General features: G+C 37.5%; 1 protein-coding gene across 1 annotated transcript in view; it reads right to left on the bottom strand.

The window, feature by feature from the left end:
* Positions 1-1067: 1067 nt before the first annotated feature.
* SAMD8 (sterile alpha motif domain containing 8) overlaps positions 1068-24233 on the bottom strand; it is a 26599-nt gene continuing 3433 nt past the window's right edge. The window contains exons 2-5 of the mRNA XM_005864649.2: positions 13055-13150; positions 10743-10860; positions 5740-5890; positions 1068-5582 (exon numbers count right to left, since the gene is read on the bottom strand). Of these exons, the coding sequence (XP_005864711.1) occupies positions 5278-5582; positions 5740-5890; positions 10743-10860; positions 13055-13150 (670 nt within the window). The 3' untranslated portion in view covers positions 1068-5277. The remainder of the gene's footprint in view (positions 5583-5739; positions 5891-10742; positions 10861-13054; positions 13151-24233) is intronic.

Here is a 24233-nt window from a genome sequence, read left to right on the forward strand (position 1 = left end):
GGCTAGATTATTAATTCCCTGGGGGCACTATTTTATTGACCTAAATTTAACTACGATTTCAGCAACATGCACCAGGTACTAGGCCAGCAAGGCTACAGTACTTTTATAACTTTCCCCTTAATACAACCTCTGAGGTAGGCATCCCCGCTCCCCACCATTTCACATATAAGGTTAAGTGGGGCTGGAAGAAATGGCCCAATTTACTCAGTGGCAGAGATGTAACTCAGACCCAGGTCCTCAAGAGTCTAAATCCAGTGCATTTTTTGTTGTTAATCCTCACCCGAGGATATTTTTTCCATTGATTTTTAGAGAGAGTGGAAGGGAGGGGGAGAAACATCGATGTGAGAGAGACACATCGATTGGTTGCCTCCCGCATGCACCCTGACCACAAAGGCACGTGCCCTTGACTGGAATCGAACTCGGGACCCTTCAGTCCGAGAGTCGACGCTCTATCCACTGAGCCAAACCGGCAAAAGACTCCAGTGCATTTTCTATTCCACCAAACAGCCTCTAGGTCTGTTCTGGACTATTCTTTTCTAGAGTTTCTGAGAGAAGACCAGAGAGGCTAGTTAGTAGTAATCATGAAGACAAGTTCAATCATGGATTAAGCTCATATGGCCCTGCACCTGTACAATGCTTAGCGTTCCAACCACTCCATGATTGTGGGCTATGGGGCTATCCCTAACAACTTTCCCCTTGTCTTTCTAACGCTGACCCGAGGGGATGATGGTGTCCTCCGATATAATCTCATTTAAATCAAATAAAAAACAACAACTTCCATGTGTCCAGGAATAAGTAGATATTTGCTTCCCTTCCCTCCCTCTCAACTTAATCTACAATTTTTCTAATACTCTCAGGATGATCACTTTTCTTTCCTAGTGTACAGAAAAGAAAGAGGAAAGCGAAAACAGCTTATCTAATGAACAACTAAGAATTAGAAAATGTCAGGGACTAGATACATTAGGATTTAAAGTCGCAGGGCCCAATCATTTGCAAAAATAAAAATTCACTGTATAAGAAAATAGGCCAGCTGCATTAACAATGCAAAGACAAAGAAGAGACTGTAATTCAACTTTCAAATGTTTTATTTTTAGTGTTTTAAAACTTTTTAATAGAACAAAGATATAAAATAATATATATTAGTTAAATCTGGATTTAATTTAGAATCAAGATATTTACTTATATACAATACTGTGCTTCAAGGTATGGCTACCACAGGAATTTTCACATCTTCAAGTAATACTAGTTTTTCTGTGGATAGGGTGACATTTAGGTAGAATTCTTGAAACAAAACATGCTCACTTTAATTCAAGCTAATTTTGTGCCCCCCATTATGTACCAGTTTCCACTTCCTTTTTTTCATATTAGAAATACTTTAATTGTCCTAACAATCCATAGATTCTCTGAATAAAAATTATTAAAATTAAGCATTTTTAAGACGACATTACTGATAACATTGCTTGGTTATGTTCAGACAACTCAGTAGTTCAGATTGAAACAGACCTGAAATAACAATGAAATTAAGAGTCCTCCTTCTCTCTCCATATGCTTAAACATGGAGTACACTGAATAAAAAGTCCTTTGGTTAATTTAGGGTAAAACATACTCTAACAATCAACTTTTTTGGTAGCTGAATTATGGCTTATAAATTTCACAGATATTTTTATTGAACTTGATGCAAAGTAACGGCCATGGTTTAGCTACTTGAAATTAGTGGCATTTGCTGGAGGTGAGGGGTAGGCAAGAAGGGGGCCAAAACCAATTTCCATAGTAATGTCAGCCATTCAAAGCCACTCAAAGACAGAGAGGGGGAAAAGGAATCTTAACCTCTTTCCTTTTTCATTGGTCACCTGTAGCAGCCTGACTTTGCTGTTACCAACAATTCTCCTCTATAGAAGTACAAGGGAAATCTGGGCTAACCTTTTTACAATTGCAAACTGTCTTAACTGCCAAGTACAGATGGCATTAAAACTGGCATGCCTTGTTGGCTTTGCAACTATCTAAATGAAACAAACACTGTTTAAGAAAGCGATTGAACTATTCTAAAAGAGAGCTTTCATGTCTCAAATGCCTGCATACCTTAAAGAACTATCACTACAATTACCTTTGGTAAGGGATAACTTAAGTCTACAAAAAGACTATCAAAGAATTAAATTTATTAGATCAGAGTGTTTAAAACAAGAATATAGTTAATTTTCCCAAGCATGTTGGAATTAGAATCCTTAAAATAAAGTTTACTTTGCAACTAATGATGAAATTGCCTTTTGCTGAATCCAGTCAAAGCAGGTTAGTGTTATGAATATGACTCTGAATACATAAACATTTTCCAAACAGATGTTCCTAAAACAGACTGTTTCCTAGCAGCTATAAAAGCTTTTGGCTCCTCTGTTCTCCATTTACAAATCACAAGATTTTGGAATTCTAACAACAACCAGGCAGGTACAGGGTAGAGAAGAATGCCACTTGCCGTGTTGGTTACACTACCAAAAGGGCTCTTAGTCAATGGCTTCTTTCATGTGAACAGTTCACACTCATCAGCTGACTGGTTCTAAGGCTAAACTCAGTGCCTTCTGGTTTAAAAGGATACTACTAATAAACCGACCCAGCATATGAAAGTTGTTTTTACCCTAGCCATTCTGGCCACAGAGAACTATGGAGAGGATAGGCATATTGAGAGTTCTGCAGCACAGCAACAAAGGTTCCTCCCAAATTATTTGGTGATAACAGTAAACTTGCCTTCTTCAAATTATCCTACTCCCTATGAACTTCAATTACCTTTTCAGTAACACTGCCCAGTATAGACTTTTAAAAAAAAAAGGTAGATCATGCTGTCCCAGGAACATAGAAAATGCATCAAAGACTTTGCATATACCTCCAGTTTGCACCCCAAACCAAAACTTTCTTGGTTCCTTCTACACTGAGGTCTCAAGTGTTTAATGATGTAAGCCTCTCACTAGTCTAAAACTGAAGAACCTAGTAAAGGTAAAAAAAAAAAAATATGTAGACTAAAGCATGTAGCTTCTCTACCTAGCCACATTCACAACTAACATGTAAATGTAAATACCATCTCAACTAGTTTAGATTTTACCAAGAAAAAAAAAAAAAAGACAAAAATCTGGAAATTTTTGGACAAACAAAAAGTGACAAAAATATAGGTTTCATATTAAGAGGAAAAAACACGGAAAAGAATTCTGTCTCAAAGTTTTCCAAGAAAGAGGTTTGGAGATGACTGATTTATGTAAACACTGCCTTGTAATAGTTATAGAAATAAATTATAAGTTTAGCTTACCTTTTCCTCAAAACAGATTTGATAAATACAAGGTCTAAAGTTATTTTACAATCCTTACTGCCATCAGCTGTTAGGCATTCTCAATGTCTATAGCTCTGCAAATCAGTTGCAATTTATTCTTTCTATTTTGTTCTAGAATAGAATCCATATGAAGGAAATAAGACTGATGGTAGGAAACTTACCATTAAGTAGCTACTTAACATTCTTGACTTAATGTTGCCACAAATTTTTTCCAAACATTTTTTCAAAAGCCATATCAGTCCCTCCAAAGCTAAAGAAAAAATGACAGTATCACATCTTTTGACTGGGTCAAATTCCCCTGACTGGCAAAGGACACATCCTTCAACCTTCATAATTATGCAATTTCCTTAGATGAAATATTGGCATTTTTGTCCCTAGCATGTAATAGAATCAACAATTTAAGATATTATAAGACTCTCTTGAATGATATTTAAAAGCACAATAAAAGAAATTGCCTTGTGCTGTTTCTCAAGTGGGAATAAAAAATTATGTTCAGAGCAGACTCAAAATGGGATCATGCAGCACTGACTAAAACTTGTTCGAATAATATTCCTTTCCTGCCCAATCCAGTTGGGATCCTCTGTAGCTTATACAAGGTGGGATTATAACTCAAAGTGCAAAAATAAGATATTTCAACCAATAAGAACCAGGCTCCTGCTAAGTAGCCTAATTTTAGACCTCAATATGCCAGCACCTTTTCTAACTCCTTGTTTTAAAATGGAATGTAAAAACTACACAATTAATATTCTAAGTGGCTAAGCTCATCAATTCCAATCCCACAACCATCCTACTGTCATAACTACTCTATAAAATCATTAAAAAAGTGAAGTGACAGATGTTATTTGAGGTCAAATTATATAAGGTACTAAATTTCTAGTGTTGTAAATAGCAACTAAGTTATATCTCTTCCTAATTGCCAAATTAAGACTAAATAGAAAGAATGTATGTACACAATTGTATTTAAAATATAGAAAAACAATAAAACCTTTCATATCCAAATATGTCTGTGGCCAAGAATGAGACATTTCAAAGCCCAAAAAGTTATACTATGCTCACAACCTGTTATAAATTTCTTTTCAGAAAGAGAAAAAATATTTTTTGCATGCATATCTCCATACTCAAGGACATAAGAACTTTATCTAATGTCTGGTAAACACCCCACTGTTTTGCTCATTAAATAACATCATTAAAAAGCATAAAACTGGACTGCCATCTTACTAACAGCTATAGCACAAAGTTTTTCCAGGTAGCTGCATCACTAAAATTCAGCCAATTCTATTTTTATGGATGCAGTTATTTTTCCTCATGAGTTTATGATCATACTGAACCCTCAGAACAAAACAGGAACTGCATCTTTCGTTGCATCTTTGGTGAAAATGCCTGTACTATATTTGTACTCTGTCACCACATGTATGGCCCCTTTCTCTTCTTGTTTCAGGCATCCTGGTATGTTCAATATACTTTTCTTAAAGGCAAAATTATGTTAAAAAAAAACTGATTACTTTCCAGAGTTGTATTTTTAAAAAGACACAGAGATTAACTCAAAGAACAAGTATTGTTCATTTGGTAGGGGATTTTCCTTTGAAAATAATAAACTTCAAAAAATATTATTTCTTCACTGGAATCCAACTTGAAATTAAAAAAAAAATCTTTCAACCAGCAAGTTCAAAATGCAAATACTCAACAGGTAAGGGTAACACCCTGACTTCAATCACATTATTTCTGCCTAAAGAGAAAAGGCAAAAAACATCTACTTAAGCTTTCCGTTCAAACAGATAGGGAAAGACTCTTAATTGTTCCTTCATGCTTTCTATAATCACAGCCTTGCTCAGAACAGGGAACTTTACTTTGTCAACATAAAAGCCAAAAAGCAAGGCATCCAGGAACAACCTAGGGGGAGAAAGCAAAGTTACTCACTTTCAAGAACTACTGTATATTTAATCACGAACCCATAACAAAGATAGTCTTCATCCAATTAGTCTTTTCATTATTGTTGGCTTTGAAAATGGCCAACAATACTCATTAGGTACTGTACCATTAACATTACATTCAAAAAAAGAAAACATGGGAAACCAAATTCTTGCTCTCCTACTCTGCTGATATGCTCTGGTATTAGCTAGAGTATGGTAGTACAAAAAGAGTCTTGTTGTGATATAAAAGGCAATAAACACATCAATGGAATAATGTTCATGGGCAGCCAAAATGAAGAAGATTCCAAAGAGGTTGAGAACCCAGGATAAAGTGTGCAAGAAATTCCAGCTTCTTGGTGTATCTGGGAAAAGGACAGAAAGATCATTTTAAAACCACATTCCTTCCAATGCTTCTTAGACATGTTTCTTAGGTTAGTCTCCCATTCTTCATAGAACGTGGCACCCTTCCCACTGCCTCCTCTGCAGTTAGTCATCTAATATGCATAACCAGATACTTACATTCAGTGACAAAGAAGTTCAGCATAGTTAGGACGACTGTGTGGCCACTGAACATGTAATCTCCACAAGTGTGAACACCTGTTAGCGTCATACCAAAGCCACTCCAAATGGCAAAGGCCCGGCGTAGTTTCTCCCACACACTGCCATATATCTATAAAGAAAGCTATGAATTAGTGCTTTAAATGCTTAAGGAGGTAAGAGATCTGAACATCCATTCCCATTGAAATTCAAATGCTGCCTGGCTAGGTAACTCATTTGGTTAGAGCGTGGTCCTGATACACCAAGGTTGCAGGTTTGAGCCCCAGTCAGGGCACATACAAGAATCAACCAATGAATGCCTAAATAAGTGGACAATAAATCGATGTCTCTCTTTCTCCCTCCCTCTTTCTAAAATCAATAAATTAAAAAAAATAAATTCAAATGCTGAATGACTTAGAAATAAGATCTAAGCAAAAGCAACCAGAAGACTCCCAGTCTAATGAACTCCAGTTATCAAGACTGGGTGGTCAAGCTTGGCAGTACTCAGAAATATTTCGGTAATTAAATAAATAAAATCAATATAATTTAAACTTCTCTACTAGGAGTTTCTTTGTAAGAAAAAAGGTGATCAAAATACAAAAGTATTTCTAAGTTTTTAATCCAATAATTAAGTAGTATTTGTTCGGCTCTCCTTGCCAATAAGAAATAGGCTGTGGCAAAGACAATGACTACCAATCAATATCCATTCTCCCCTTCACTGTTAACAAAATCTCAAATGTATTTGAAGTGGCAATGAATTCAACCAAACGAAACACTGTATTTTCCAGCCTCCCTTGCAGCGAGGTGAGGCTATGTGACTAAATTCTGTAAAAAAAACATTATGAAAGTGTAAAAGGTTTCTAGGAAAGCTATTCCCTCTTCTGGTTGTCACGTAGCTTTTAGTCAAAGATTAAGAGAATATGTTATCATTATAGTCAAAGATTATAAAGTACTTTAGTCATGGCCTGAAGGCCTGCCTGTAAAGCAAGTTCCAGGAAAAAAAAGTTTAAAAGTACACTTTGCTTGAGATAATAGAAAAATATTGCTAATTAAGCACAAAACAATGATAGCTTAAACAATATCAAAGGTCATGAGATGTTTAGTTTCTGCTTTTTGCTTTAAAGATGTCACTGACATGCAATTATGAGATATTTTGCAGAATCTTGGTTCCTTAACCAGATAGATCACCCAATCAGAGTGACAAAGACACCAAATGAGATGTCAGGAACTGAATTAATCAGACTAAGGAAAACCACAAAAGCTTGCACAAGAACTAACCGATCTGCTTCATCCTCAGACCCTAACTCCCAACCCTCAATCTTTGCCTTTAAAAACCCTTGCTCAAAAGCCATCAGGAGTTTGGGCTTAAAGCAATAGCTTCCCATTCTCCGGGCTTGGCACCATGGCAATAAATGGCTTCAATTTCTCCACTGCAAAACTTAATGTTGAGTGTTTGGCTTTGCTGCGTGTAGAGTGAGTGGTCTGATCCCCTTGTTTGGTAATAAAACATCTTCAATAGAAATCACAATTTCATTACAAAATTCATCTGCTGATTATACACTACCCAGCTTTCTCTGCCATAGTTGAGGGCAGGAGAGGAAGAAGAATTTATTAATAGAGAAAATAAAAGAGAAGGTACTAAAGTACACAATTTGGTTCTTCCATGACTTCTAATGAGAATAGGTTTAGAGACGTTACTCTCATGAAAGTAAAAAATCAGGCAGTGAAGAACTAGGAAAAAATCTCAGCCATGGACAGGAAACAAGTAATGTCTGTCCAAAAAAAAAAAAAAAAAAAAAGGAAAGAAAGAAGTTATTGCTCCATTACTCAAGTCTCCCTATCCTTTCCAATCTCAAATATCAGAAAAATAAAGTTGTAACCACACAATAGAATGAGTACGATGATCTGATGAGACAAGGTGTAAAAATTTGCTTTAAGAATTCCATTGATTAATTTAAAAATAGGCATGTTCTTGGTTCTGTGCCCAAACCTCTTACTTCTGAGAATGAGAGTTTAAGCAATTAATTTATTACAATGAAAATGCCCCAAAGATTTCACTGTAAGGGATTTGATTGCTAGTTAATATCACCTTAACTTTCTATTTTTAATGACTGTTGCAAATAATATAGGTCAATAAGTAGGTTATCTTATAATTCAAAGCAATTAACAGCATTTAGGGCACAATTTGAATAGAAAGCTCCATATATAATTAACTGATCATGAAAAACAGTAACTAGAGACAGTAAAAGGGCTGTCCATACTGTAGAGGAATGGGGTTTAATTTATTTTCATAGCATACTAGAGGCCCAGTGCACAAAACTTGTGCACTGGTAGGGTCCCTAGCGGCTGCCGGCTGCAAGTCGGGAACTCCCCGACCACCTGCCGCAGCCACCCCCGGTGGAACTCCTGGAAGAACTCCGGTCGAGGGGACAATTTGCACACTATGCTTTTATTATATAGGATGTTGCAGTCCGATGCACATATATTTAGTGGCTGACCCATAATTAAATCCTTTGGCTATAGGACATTATTTTTTCAGTATAATAAGTTTTCTTTAAACCTCTTTTAATCAATTAGCATACTATTTGAGGAAACTGTTCTACCCCTACTTCATATCATGTACAGAAATAAGTTCAATAGATTAAAGATTTAAATATAAAACAAGACTATAAAAGTTTTAGATAACATCTTTCATTAATCAGAATGGCAGTGACTCAAAAGATTAACAAGAAATGGTGCTGGCACACAGTGGTGGGAAAACTGACATGCATACAATGTTGGTAATAGTGAAAACTTGTTTTTTCTAGCAGACATTTGAACAATACATCATAATTTTTAATGTGTGTGTTCTTTGATTTTATAATTCCACTTTCAAAAACTTGTCTTAAGGAGATGATTAAATAGTGAAAAAGCATAAATGTACACAGATATTTATCACAGCACTGTTTATAAAGCATAGATTTGGAAACAACCTAAATGTGCACCACTTGGGAGACTGGTAAATCATGCAATGGAATACTCTGCAGCTATTGAAAAGATGAAGTATGGCTATTTGTATTTCTTCAGAAAAAAAGTAAACATAATATTAAATAAAACATAAGGTAAAAAACTATGCCTGTAATATAATCCTATCTTTTGTTTTAAAAAAAGTATCTATCCAGATAAACTTATTTAATGTATAAGCATGCTTACAAATAGCCTATGTGACTACCCACATGACAGTTAATAGCATTATTTATGGTGTAGAGTGAAAGAGAAGAATTGTGCACTTTTACTTTTTAAAAAAAATATATTTTATTGATTTTTTACAGAGAGGAAGGGAAAGGGATAGAGAGTTAGAAACATCGATGAGAGAGAAACATCGATCAGCTGCCTCCTGCACACCCCCCACTGGGGATGTGCCCGAAACCAAGGTACATGCCCTTGACTGGAATCGGACCTGGGACCCTTCAGTCTGTAGGCCGACGCTCTATCCACTGAGCCAAACCAGTCAGGGCCGCTTTTACTTTTTAACTCGTACATTTCTATAAAATTTGAATTTTTAAAATAAAGCATTTTATTATTTTTTAAATGTTATTGATTTTAGAGAGGAAAGGAAAGAGAGAAATATTGATTTGTTGTTCCACTTATTTGTGCATTCATTGGTCGATTCTTTTTTAAAAAAAATATTTTATTGATTTTTCACAGAGAGGAGGGGAGAGGGATAGAGAGTTAGAAACATCGATGAGAGAGGAACATCGATCAGCTGCCTCCTGCACACCTTCTACTGGGGATGTGCCCGCAACCAAGGTACATGCCCTTGGCCGGAATCAAACCTGGGACCTTTCAGTCCGCAGGCCGACGCTCTATCCACTGAGCCAAACCGGTTAGGGCTCATTGGTTGATTCTTGTATATGTCCTGACTGCAGATGGAACTCGCAACCTTGGTGTATTGGGATGACGCTCTAACAAACTGAGCTACCCGGCAAGGACTAAAATTTGAATTTTTATAATAAACTTATATAACTCTGTAATTAGAAAATATTACTCTCCCTTTTTTGGGACAAAAACAGCTTTTACCTTAAAAATGAAACATTTCCTTTACACTAACTCCTAACTGTCATAAACCCTTCCTCCTTTCTTACTGGCCAGTCTCCTAATACCTGGAGAAAGTTTGCCACCCTTCAGCTCAGGGCTTTATTTTTAGCTCTTGATCGCCCTTGGCTGCCTTATCTTCCCTTGTTGACATTTCAGCTATTTAGATTGCAGCAGAAGAACTGACATTTAATTCTGTTTAACACTTTACAAACATGAAAATAACAAAGGTGTTAATATATTCATTTGAATATTTTGGAACACAACCAAAGCATGAAGGCTTAAGGTAATAAATTCTTTTGGCCAAATTTAATGAGTCACAACAGCCAATTTTATATATAAAGTACAGGTGCTTTTCAGGATATTTTTATTTTTAAAGCTATTTATTACCCAGGTTTTTTTTTTGTTCCCAGCTGCATAATCGCTTCTCTCTCAATTTAACCAGAAAAGATGTCTACAGTTTACCAAAAAAGCTACAAAGTATAAAATAAAAAACAAAAAATCAGCCATTATTTAGTATATCCCAGAAAGAGTAAAGTTTATAGCAGTGGGTACTATTTTAAATGGAATATAATCAAACTGCAACTTTTAAAAAAGGAGAGATGAGGACAGTGAAGGGGCTAGTCAAGTAATATGAAGAACTAAAGATGCTGAGGATAGTGGGGAAGGGAACATGATTAATCCAAAGAAACTTTCTATAGCTCTACAGCAGATCAATGGATAGAAGTAACAGAGAGGCAGATTCTGGCTTAAAATTTTTACCAAATCATTTCTAGAGGTTTATTACAGATACTGAAAATACTAAAAAGCACATTTGAATAGTAAAAGCAAAGTCTTAGCCCTACTGTGTAAATGGTGCCATCAACCCACCAAGAAGAGGAGAAAGAATGATAAAGAAGGTAGCAGGCTACCTTTCCAGTACACTGCAGGTGCTGTCCTGGCACGGAGAGGGAGGTCACAAACATGGTAAAGCAGCGAAGCAAGAATACAGTGCCCATCAGACTACAGAGCCTTCGCAGAAGTATTGACCTGTGGACAGAGCGACCAAAAAGGGAGAAAGATCAGAAGAAAACAAACCAAAATAACCCAGACTTCAAATGTTCCTTTAAAGGGAGAGCAAGCAGGAATACCGCTAGACTCTTGGAAGAGGACAGAAATCTTAGAGACTATCATTGTCCAGTAGAACTTTCTGCAATGATGAAAATGTTCTACAACTGCACTGTCCAACATTTGAAATGTGATTAGTACAAGTGAGGAACTGAATATTAATTTTATTTCATTTTCACTGATTTAAATTCAAATGGTCACACATGGCTACCACCTGCCATGTTGGACAGTGCAGACCTAAGAGCATCATTTTATTGATAAGAAAATATGGCTAAGAGAAAGCAAAAGAGTTATATAAAAGAGACTAGTACCTAGCTTGACTCAGCTTGGTGTTAGTCCTATTACTCATATATTGCTCATAAATTATTCACTTAATGAGAGGTAAAGTTGAATACGTGGTTCTAGGGAATTTTTTTGCTCATTAATAGCATTGTAAATTTGTTAATGATAGTAGCTATCTACTAAACATTATCTTCCCTAACTTAAACTTAGCTATCAGCTGACTCAGTGGTTGAGCATTGACCTATGAACCAGGAGGTCACGGTTCAATTCCCCATCGGGGCACATGCCTGGGTTGCTGGTTTGGTCCCCTGTGTGGGGTGTGTAGGAGGCAGCCAATCAATAATTCTCTCTCATCATTGATGTTTCTATCTCTCTCTCCCTCTCCCATTCCTCTCTGAAATCAATAAAGATATATTTGAAAAAAATACTGTTTTTTTTAAATACTAAGTTTTACATTATGTCTATCTCTAACAAAAAATTTAAAGTGCATTGTGACACCACTTGTCTGTTATATTATTGTTTTTAAATGTCTTAAAACCAAATCAGAGTATAAGATACTTAAATTCAGGGACTATGCTGTACATGTTTTCAAAATGCTACTCCCATCCTAAAAAACAAACAAACACTGAACATAAGGTTAGGTATGTTTTAAACTTCAGTGTTTACACCTGGGATGGAGCCTAGGATTCTGCATTCTAACAAGAGCTCAGGTGATTCTAGTGAAAGTGGCACAAAGACATTTGAGAAACACTTTCTTTGATTATGAAACTTCAAAATTTGCATTTAACTGTCCACTGCTATGCTTTGTTAAATCTACAAAGGCTTCCTATAAAGTAAACTCTTTCTTGTTTTGAAGAGTTGATAAAATTAAAATCTACAGGGTCTTAGAAGACAAAGCTAAACCAGAGAGCAGCAGGGATACACATGTTTTTAAACCACCTCTGGTTTTAAGCAATATTGCTACAAAACAGGAGAAAATGAGGTGCAATATGGCCTAAAAGTGTCACATGAATAGCAATCATCAACCTGTCTTTTCACCTTTAAAGCACTGAAATACTAGTAATTGCTGCTTAGGACCTAATGCCCAACACTGTGCTTTCTCACAAGCACTCCCCGGTGAGAAGAAAGGAGCAAACATTCAAGAAAGTGTTGCTATTCCTCTTCAGTGTCCAAAGACAATGAATAAGATATCCACAACTTCCTGGTTCTTTAATTTTTTCTTCACTATGCCTTATTTTTTACTTAAATCAAGTAATTTCCCCTCATAAGGTAGGATAGGAGCCTCCCTTTATCCTTCTCTTCTTTTTCTAATGAGGAAAAAAAAATTTCGCTTTATATTTCTTGGTGAAAGTGCCAAAGAAGCACTTTCCCTATTCAGCAATTTCCTCTACCATCTAAAGTACACCACACTGACTAGGCATGCACAGTATGTGCAAAATAATCTCTTTTTTTCATAGGCCTCCTCCAAACAGAGAACCATTTCTTCCACTCAAACTCCTTAGAGGAGTTTCTATCCTTCTACAGAAAGTGACATTTTTTATTTGTTTCCAAAGAAAGATAATGGCTAGATTGTCAATGGTTGGCCCATATCTGAACATCACTATTTCTGTTCTTTCCCTATAAAATACATTCAGAATATTACTAAATGTGTAGGTATTGCCTATGGCTGACTCCTTTGTTGATCAAAACCAAAACATTTTCCTATGTCAATAACTATAATGTCACAATGACTACAGAAGGAAATTAATAAGGAAACTGCAAAGGGAGAAACTGGTTTGATGACTTTTACACAAGACAGTCAGAACACTTTCAGTGTTTTAATGAAGTGAAGTACCTGTGTTTGTGAAGAAGAAGAACCAGGATCCAAATATAGCACAGAATCATGCCACATACTTCTGTCATGGCAAAGGCCCATGGGATTCTAGGAACGCTAGAACAGAAAAAATTAATTTTGGGCTTAAGTATATGCTCATAAATGACACTACTATTTTCAATATGATACTGTTCTAATAATGACCTTAAAATTGCTTTCTATAACTTTTATCTCTTTCAGGAGATGATATTTGGAGAACCTGGGTGGGGAAACTATTTCATAAAGTACCCCACTTACCAGAACCTCTTTGTTGTCTGTGATTCCAGGCATGTTTCTCTGTTAAGAAGTAACAACCCTGCGCTAGTTGGTTTGGCTCAGTGGATAGAGCGCTGGCCTGTGGACTGGAGGGTCCCAGGTTCGATTACCGGTCAGGGGCACATGCCTGGGTTACAGGCTCAATCCCCAGTAGGGGGCGTGCAGGGCGTGCAACAATTCTATCTCATCATTTATGTTTTTATCCCTCTCTCCCTCTCCTTTCCTCTCTGAAATACACACACACACACACATACATACACTCTAGAGGCCCAATGCATGAAATTCGTGCAAGGGGCTCAGCCCTTGCAGCCCCGGATGGTTGTTCTGCTGTTCAGCCTAATTAGTATATTAGCTCTTTATCATATAGAATGGATAGATAGATAGATATAGATATAAATATAGATATATAGATATGAAGTAACAACCCTTGCCCTGGCCTGTGTGGCTCAGTTGGTTGGAGCACTGTCCCAGACACCAAAAGGTCATGGGTTCAATTCCTGGCCAGGGCACATCCCTATGTTGCAGGTTCAGTTCCCAGTTGGGGTGGATATGAGCAATAACCAATCAATGTTTCTCTCTCACATCGATGTTTTCCTCTCTCTTCAAATCAATAAACATATCCTCAGGTGAGGATTAAAAAAAAGAAGCAGCAACAAATCTTTCCTCCCTCCTTATAGCATCGTAGACCTGGATATAGGGCTGCCCACAAAAGACAATGGGATATAGGCTCACTCTTTGCATGATGGTCTCATTTTAGAATCCAGACAAGCAGGGCTTGTCCTTGACTCCTCGTTTTTTTTAGTATACAGTAGTCCCCCTTATTGGTGGAGTATATATTCTAAGACTTCCAGTAGATAGTACCAAATTCTATATGTGGTATGATAAAGTTTAATTTATAAATTAGACACAGTAAGAGATTAACAACAATAACTAATAATAAAATAGAAGTTATAATAATATACTCTAATTACAGTTATGTGAATGTGGCACCTCTCTCTCTCTCTCTCTCTCTCTCTCTATCTTATAGTACTGTACTCTTCCTTCTTCTTGTGATGATGTGAGATGATAAAATGCCTACATGATGAAGTGAGGTAAATGAGACATTATTAAATAAGGGTTACTTGAACTCAAGCATTTTGATACCATGACAGTCAATCATATAACCCAGACGGATACTAAATGACTAATGGGCAGGTAGCATGTACAGCGTGAATACACTGGACAAAGAGATGATTCATGTCCAGGATGGAATGGAGCAGGTGAGTGAGAGATTTCATCACACTACTCAGAATGGCGCACAATTTAAAACACATGAATTATTTCTGGAATTCCCACTTAATAAATTCAGATCACAGTTGACCACGGGTAACAAACTGTGGAAAGCGAAACCTTGGAAAAGAGGGGACTGCTATATTTGGTTTATTATTGGGGCAGTAAGTAGAGTTTTTGTTTTATTTTACTCCTTTATATCCCCCTGTTCCCCTTTGTTTTATATTTCCTTTTTTGAAACTATATTTTTATTGATTTTGGAGAGGAAGGGAGAGGGAGATAGAAATATCAATGATGTGAGAGAATCATTGATCAGCTGCCTCCTACACCCCCCACACTGGGGATCAAGCCTGTAACACAGGCATGTGCCCTGACTGCGAATTGAACCCTGACCTCCTGGTTCATAGGTCGATGCTCAACTACCAAGCCACAGCAGCTGGGCTTTTTAAAAAAATTTTTTTTTAAATCCTTACTCAAGGACATGGTTCTTCATTGATTTTAAAGGGAGAAGAAGGGAGAGGGAGTGAGAAACAGCAATTGGTTGCCTCCCATACGCACTGGGACTGGGGATTAAACCACAACCTTGGGTATGTGCCTTGATCAGGAATTGAACCTGAAACCTTTTTGGTGTATGGGATGACGCTCCAACCAACTGAGCCCTGTACTGACTAGGGGTTGTACAACTTCTTATACTACTCTGTAGCTAATAACTCTTTTTTCAATTATTGATTTGAGAGAGAGAGAGAGAGAGGAAAAGAGAGAGATTTGTTGTTCCACTTATCCATGAATTCATTAGTTGCTTCTTGTATGTGCCCTGACTGGGGATGGAACCCACAACCTCAGTGTATCGGGATGATGCTCTAACCAACGGAGCTCCCCGGCCAGGGCCTAGTAACTCTTTTTCTCTTGTGTTCCTATCATGAATTCATCTCCAATCTATTCTATCAATTTTAATTTTTCCTTGCGGGGGGGAGGGGGCAGGGGATCTCTCCTAGAGCTCTTCTCCTTCTTGTTCCATTCTAGAATGGTTGCCATTTTCTAGTCCTCCTGCATAGCTATTTGTTGGAATAAAACTTAACCCTCATCTCGGGAATTCCTCTTTCCTAAGATGGATTCTCTGTAGATCCCATGTCCTCTTCCTCCCCAGTTCACTTAGTTTTGATGGTGTGTATCCTCCAGCTGTTTTCCGAGAAAGTGGGGCTAGAGGACAAACTTGTTTTAGTGTTAGATTTATTTGAGGTTTAACTTACAAACTGAAAAATTTTCCCTTTTCAGCTCTACAGTTCAATGAGTTCTGACACACATTCAGTCGTATAACCACCACCACAATAAAGGTATAGAACATTTTCATCAGTCCAAAAGTTCACTGTGTCCCTTTGTAGTCACTCCTCTCACTCATTTCCAGCCCTTGGACCACTGATCTGATTTCTGTCCCTTATAGATTTGCTTTTCCCAGAATGGCATATAAATGCACTCACAGTATTTATCCAGATAGCTTTTATATCTGGCTGTTTTCACTCAGCATAATACATTTTAGAGTCATCCATGTTACTGTATTTATAATTCTTTATCCATTCTTTATCTACAATTCCTTTATCACTATACTGGTTGATGGATATTTTGGGCTATTTTCAGTTTTGGGTGATTATGAATAAAGACCACATACAGGTATTTGCATGGACATGTTTTCATTTCTCTTGGGTAAATACCTAGGGGTGAAACTGTTGAGTCCTATGTTAAGTGTATGTTTAACTTCTTAAGAAACTATCAAACTGTTTTCAAAGCAGTTGCATCATTTTGCATTTCCACCAGCAATGTATGACAGTATCAGTTGCTTTGAATTCTCACTAGGCCTTTTTATCAATTTTTTTCATTTTAGCAATTCTAGTAGGTGTGGGGTTGGAGAGTAAATATATTGAGACTTGCAAATTTAAAAATATCCTTGGGTCTAGACTTATATCTAATTGGTAGTTTGCCTGGACCAAGAATTCTAGGTTAGACATTATTTTCTCTCAGAATGTTAAAGGCATTGTTCCATTGTCTTCTAGTTTCTACTGTTGCTAAGAAGTTTGATGCTATTTGGATTTCCAATCTTTGCATGTGACCTGTTTTGTCTCTCTTTTTAAAAAAAAATATATTTTATTGATTTTTCACAGAGAGGAAGGGAGAGGGATAGAGAGTTAGAAACATCGATGAGAGAGAAGCATCGATCAGCTGCCTCCTGCACACCCCCAACTGGGGATGTGCCTGCAACCAGGGTACATGGCCTTGGCTGGAATCAAACCTGGGACCCTTCAGTCCGCAGGCCGACGCTCTATCCACTGAGCCAAACCAGTTAGGGCTTAAGAAGCTTTTTAGGATCTTCTGCTATATTCAGCATTTTGAAATTTTTCATTTCTTATATTGGGTGCTCAGTGGGCCCTTTCACTCTAGAAAGTCATGTTCTTTGGCTCTGGGAAATTTCCTTGTATTATATCTTAGATAATATCTTCCCCTTCATTTTCTTTATGTATTCTTTATAAGAAACCCCACTTGTTCACTGTGGGGCCACCTGGATTGATCTTACTTTTTTTCCTCTACTAAAAAAAAATTTGTTTTTGTTAATCCTCACTTGAGGACATTTTTTTCCCCATTGATTTTTTTTTTAGAGAGAGTGGAAGGGAGTGGAAAAGAGAGAAAGAGAGAGAGAAACATCAGTGTGAGAGAGATACATCGATTGGTTGCCTCTTGCATGTGCCCTGATCAGAGCTGGGGATTGAACCTGCAACACAGGTATGTGCCCTTTGGGAATCAAACCCAAGACCTTCAGTGTGTGGGCTAACACTCTAACCACTGAACACCACCAGCCAGGGCTCTGCTACTTTTCATCTCTGTTCTACATGCTGGGCAATTTCATCAAATCTATGTTCCAATTATCTTGCTAGATTTTAAATTTCTTTTTTTGTTTTGTTTTGTTTTGTTAATCCTCCCCCAAGGATACTTTTTCCATTGGTTTTTTTTTTTTTTAGAGAGGAGGAGGAGGGGGAGAGACAGAGAAAGAAAAATATCAATGAGTAAGAGACATATCAATTGGTTGCCTCCTGCACATGCCCTGATGGGGCCAGGGATAGAGCCTGCAATGGAGGTATGTGCCCTTGACCAGAATTGAACTTGTGACCCTTGGGTGTGTGAGCCAATGCTCTAACCACTCAGCGAAACCATCTAGGGCGACTTCCATTTTTTATTTTCCAAAAACTTTTATTTTTAAATATATTTTTATCAATTCCAGAGAGGAAGGAAGAGGAAGAGAGAGAGAGAAATATCAATGATGAGAAAGAATCATTGACCAGCTGCCTCCTGCATGCCCCCTACTGGGGATCGAGCCCACAACCCGGGCATGTGCCCTTGACCGGAATCAAACCTGGGACCCTTCAATCCGCAGGCCAACGCTCTATCCACTGAGCCAAACCGGCTAGGGCTTTCCAAAAACTTTTTATCTGAATTTTCCTTTTTTTATAGGCTACTGTTATTATCTCATAGAATGCGACATCTCTTGTCTGTGAGAACAGTATTGTTTTGAAGTGTTCTTCTTTCCCTATTTGTGTTCCCAGTTTGCTTTTTCTGTTTGCATTGGTCTCTTTTCCTCAAATACTTAGTGATCCTTGACTGACCATTTATACTTGATAGTGAAGTACTAAAAAACAACAACAAAAACCTGACACTCTGTGTGCATGGACAGAGCTTGTCAAGCTGTCGATTTCACTGTAGAGTAATTGAGCAGAGGTCTGGTAAATGAGATAGGGCCATCTTCCTACCACCGTTTCTACAGTTTTCTCTCGCGTAGGTTTTCCAAGGAGAGGACTGTTCTCCTGCTTGGAGGACTGAGACTCAGTGGGAGTGGAGATGGGAAATAAGTCTGGCTACTTGGGGAAGGGAGTTAGAAGTCTCAGTGATCAGTATGTAAATTTACAGTTAACTCTCTTGAAAACATACAGAAAAACATGCACCTTTGTTCTCATGTGGGCCTGGTGTTTCCAAGTCCAGAGTCCCTCACATTCAACTACTCTGGAGAATATACTACCTGTCTTCTATTGGAGTAGAGCAGGTCTAAAAAATTCTTAAATTGGTTTTTAACGAAATCTCCCATATTTAGCTCCTATTGATATCTGGTCTTGAGATATGCTTGGTGCCTCCTATTTTGAGTTTTTCTAGAGCTCTATAGTACAAATAAATTCACCTTTTGGGCACTGCTAGTCCTACTCCCAATCTTACAACAGGCACTTAAGTTTCCACTTTCCAATTTTTCACTATTATCACTATTTTTGCCTTCATGGGGTTAAAGGCACCTCCCTCCCTTTTACTGTAATTTTAGTGGAGTGTTGTGAGAAAACTGTCAACTATGTACTCAATATCTCATACTCATAATACAAAGCTTTCTAAAATGCATTACACATGTATATGGCTTTTTCCTGGATAGAATTTAATTTTCTTTGGTAATTCAGTCATCACTGTGAGCACTAATTATTACCTTGAACACAATAGAACACAATAATGATTTCAAGGACTACTGAGAAATAAAGGGCAGTTAAGCCCCAGATTGATGTGTTTTTTCCATTATTTACTTTTTCTTTTGATAGTGCTTCTGTGTCCTCCCTTGCTGTTATGGTTATCAGCTAGCCCCTCTCATTGTTGTAAGTGGGCCTGCCGCTAGAAGCATCCTTATCTCTTTCTAATTTTGTTTACGTTGTGCTGAAGCTCTTGGAATTGTGTCAAATAAGCTTCAGAAGCAGATTCTTAAACAAAGATCTGTGTGAAAGTGATTAGGAGTGTTCCCAAGGGAAAACCATAGCGGGTGGGGAAATGAGATCAGGAAGGCAAGGAAGCAAGGCGAGTATGAGACATCAAGCACAATCCCAGGTGGAACTCAGGCAAACATAACTTTGGCTCAGTCCTGTAGGGCATTTGGTGTAGGTCCAACCTAAAAGTTGTCCCAATCAGGCCAAAGACAAATGAAATATTGATACCCTACCTCACCAGTCATTGGTTAAGGGCTGCTGTGGGAGAGATGTACATTTCCAAGCATGTCTGGCTCTCTTTTAAAGCAGGCAAAGTGTGCTCCAGCAGGCCAAGAGCAGCTCTCCAACAAAGACACATTTGCTGGATGTTGGGAATACCAGTGAGCAAGAAAATGGAAACCAGATCTGAGGATATAGGAAGAACACTGACAGCACCTGCTACCATTCTCCTATGAATAAAGTTTAGATACTTAAGAGCATGGAGCTTTGTAGTGGATGACACTATAGAGTTAGGCAAAATTTGGTTTCAAATCCCCATTGTGACTTGAAAATATGTTCATACAAAACTTTGTACACTAATGTTTACAGCAGCATGAATAGTAGGCAAAAATTGGATACATAACTCAAACATTCATCAACTGATGAATGGATAAACATATTGTAGTATATCCATACAATGTTATATTATTCTGTAATAAAAAGAAATAAAATACTGACATACTATTATGTGAATGAATCTTAAAAAACTGTACACTTTAAAGACTTCATTACTCTTCCAGACTATTTTCTCCCAGTATGCCTTGTTACAGTCATCTATACACCTGCAGCATCCATTATATCATCTCTTGAAGATTACAGTTTTTGCTTCACTGTCATTTTCTCCAAAACTGCACCTGTTATAATTTGTGTTCTTCTCACTTCTTTTTTAACTTCTCCTCTTATGACCTTGTCTTTTACTCTACTTCGGAGACCCACAACCAGGGTTATAACATGAATCTTACTATTACCAAGATTATTCTTTATAATCTTAACTTCAAGAATCCTATACTAACCAACACTTCTTATCTTTCCAGCTTATTCTTTCAGATTACAACTTCAATAACTCTGAGATCTAAAGTCCATTGATCTTATAACATTTTCACTGTCCTTCATCTACCTCATACCCTCACATCCCTCCTTACCCACCTGAGTCCATGGACAGTCATTATAATCACTCCCTTGCCTTTTTTCCCTCATTGTACTGCCTAACAAAATTTCAACCCTGCTTAAATCCAATTCCACCTATTCCATGCCTGTATCTGTGGTAAAACACACAATGCCAACACAGCTACTAACTGAAAGAGGCCTTTAGTGCTGCTATTATATCACACAAATCTATTCACTCTCCTAGATGACTATTTTACACATCATCCTTTCTCCTCAAACCACCAACCTTCTCTCCATCCTAACTCTCTGTTTGCAAAGAAAACAAAAGCAATCAAATAATGGAACATAAGGAAAATAAACAGCAACCTTCTTCCTGTTTCATTCTTTTCTACATTCCCCTCTATTATGGATGGACAGTCCATGTGCCTACCACCAGCCTCTCCTATTCACTGGATCCCATCCCTTTTCAAGGACATGACTCCACAAATCGTACCCTCCCTTTCCTCCAACATCACCCCCCACCCCGAAATTGGGTAATTCCTGTAATATAGTCCATCCAAAACAAAACCCTGGTGACTCCATATTTTTTTCTCTTTTCCTCAAACTACAGCTTCATTTCTCTGCTACTCTTAAAAGAAAACTTACAAGACTCGATTGTTTCCAATTTCTTCTCATTCTCTTCCTCTCTTAACATTTCTTTGCCCCAATTTTTTTTACTTTGAAAAAGTCTGATCAGACCAAAAGAGAAGTTGAAAAAATAGTTTATATTTTCACTTAAATCTATCAATTGTTTATAATAATTAACATTTTCCATATTTGCTCTATTCACTCTTTCTCTAAATACCTATACACATACACTCTTTTGGAGGAGACTGAACTCCCCCAAAGTAAGTTGCAGACATTATGACACTTCTCCCCTAAATACTTTAACATGTATCTCCTAAAAACAAGGATATCCTTTTCATAGCCCAATACACTACACCCACAAAACTGTAACACTGATTTAGTGCTATACTACATCATTTTATATGAAGTTCATATTCAAGTTTTCCTAATTAACCCAAAATGCTCTTTATAGCAGTATTTTTTTTTTTCTTGACATAGGATCTAATTTAAAAGTTCATGCATTGCTCTTGGTTTGTCTCTTCAATTTCCCTTACAATCCCCACTGCCTGGCTTTAGTCTGCCACAACACTGACATTTTTGGAGAGTCTAAGTCAACTAGTTGTCTTATAGAGTGTTACATGTTCTGGATTTGTCTGATAATTTTCTCAGGATTAGATTTAGGATACATGTTTTTGGGAAAAATTGTCACATAAGTGATTTGTGAACATCATATCCAATGCATATAGTATCAGTTTGTTCCATTGTGAAGATCACTTGCTTAAAATGACACATGCCAAGATCTTGCCATTGTAAAGGTATCTTATTACTATTGTTAATTAAATAATATGTGAGATGATACTTTCAGATCATGTCACTATCCTGCTCCCCAATGGCATTTTACTTAATGGATTTTAGCATCCACTAATTTTAGCATCCACTTGCCTGAATAAATGGAGGTTGCAAAATAGGCCATCTACATTTATTTGCTGGTATTATTCTTTAAGAACTTTCCCTTGCACCCTACCATTTTTTGCTTGTTTTATATATCACTATAGATTCATAGATTCTTTTTCTTACTCAATATAGGGGTTGGCAAAAGTAAGTTTACAGTTGTGAGTACATGAAAGTTTATTCTTATATTATTTATTAATTGTTGTATTACAACTGTAAGCCTACTTTTCCACACTCCTGGATATTATAATTCATTACCATCACTATTCTTTTTGATGTTCCAATTGTCCTAATTTGGTCAGTGGGAGCCCCTTCACACCAGCTCTTATGTTCTTTTGGCATGTTTCCAGTGGTTTTGTACAGTTCCTTGCTTTATGGCACAAGATCTACTTGAGGCTCATTTTTCACTTTCCTTGCCCCAGACTTAACATCGGCCATTTCTCTAAGGAATCTTGGTCTGGGGTTCCATTTAGGAGGGACTGGTAGTTAGAAACCATGATCTGAATACTGCTACTGAGTTTTTCCTGTAAATCTTTCATTTTAGTTCACAGAAATCTTCCTCATTTTTTATTAGTTAATTAATTTATAAATATATATACATATGTATTTTAAATATATTGTTATTGATTTCAGAGACAAAGGGGGAGAGAGAGAGAGAGAGAGAAAGATCAATGATGAGAGAGAATCCTTGATCAGCTGCCTTCTGCATGTCCCCACTGGGGATTGAACCTGAAACCTGGGCATGTGCCCTGACCAGGAATCAAACTGCGACCTGGTTCTTAGGTTGATGCTCAACCACTGAGCCACACTGGCCAGGCCCCTCATTCTTTTTTATGATTAAATAGTACTCTACTGTGTAGATGTACCATTCAAGTAGTTTTTCATGGATAAGCATTTAGATTATTTCCAATAGATATGTAATTAAGACAAATAATGTCACAATGAATAACTTTGTGCATATGTTGTTTCATATTTGTAGAGACATACTTTTATATAAATTCCAGTAAGTCTCACATTCTCTCTTGATTCCACTAAAACCAGGCTTTTGCCCTTATTAACTTTTGTCAAGGTAACTGATGACCAACATGTTGCTAAATCCAATGGTCAATTACCCTCATCTTACTTGGCCCTCCAGCAGCACTTAACATAGCTAATTATTAATCATTCCTGCCTTCTCAAATTGTGGTGTTTTTTTTTAACTTGGCTTCCAGGATACATAACTCTCTCTCTCTCTGCCCTGACATTCTCAATCTTCTTTGCCAGTTACTTCTCTTACCTTAAATGTTATAATGTTATAATGTTCTTTGGCCCAGTTTTCAATTTTATTTTCCCTCTCACTCCCTAGGAGATCTTAAGCATCATAGCTTTACCTATGCTGGTAACTCTCCTAGTCAGCCTAGATCTCTCTGGATTCTAACTCATCTTTCCATCTCTTACTTGATTTGGTATAAAAGATAGCTCAAACTTGACATGTCTAAAATCAGACCCTAAATCTTCTCTCCAAGTCAGCTCCTACAGTCTTCCATTTCTGTAAAGGGCAACTCCATCCTTCCAGATGCACAAGTCAAAAATCTTGGGATAATTCTTTTTTTGTTTTGTTAATCCTCACCTGAGGATATCTTTCCATTGATTTTTAGAGAGAATGAAAGGGAGGGTGGGAGACAGAGAGAGACACATTGATTAGTTGCCTCCCACATAGGCCCCGACCAGGGTCAGAGATTGAGCCTGCAACTGAGTTACATGTCCTTGACCGGAATCAAACCTGGGGCCCTTTAGTCCACAGGCTGATACTCTATCCACTGAGCCAAACCAGCCAGGGCTTCTCTCTTTCACTCATACTTTACATGAAATTCATCAGCAAATCTTGTTGGCAATACTTTCTATATACTAGTATCCTATCTAATAAAAGAGTAATACGCAAATTAACCATCACTTTGTGATAAAAATGGCGGTGCCCACAGCCAATAAGGAGGGAATATGTAAATTGATGTGACAAAGATGGCAGCACCGGCCGGAACCACGGAGTCGGCCGAAGAGGGTGGGAGGTGGAGGCTTGGCTTCCTTGGTCACCCCAGCTGGCTTTGTGGCCGCTGCCTAGCGGGCAAGCATGCCAGCAGGGGTGGCAGTTGAGGCCAAGC

The sequence above is a fragment of the Myotis brandtii genome, unplaced genomic scaffold (genome assembly GCF_000412655.1).
Source record: "Myotis brandtii unplaced genomic scaffold, ASM41265v1 scaffold190, whole genome shotgun sequence".
NCBI lineage: Eukaryota > Metazoa > Chordata > Mammalia > Chiroptera > Vespertilionidae > Myotis > Myotis brandtii.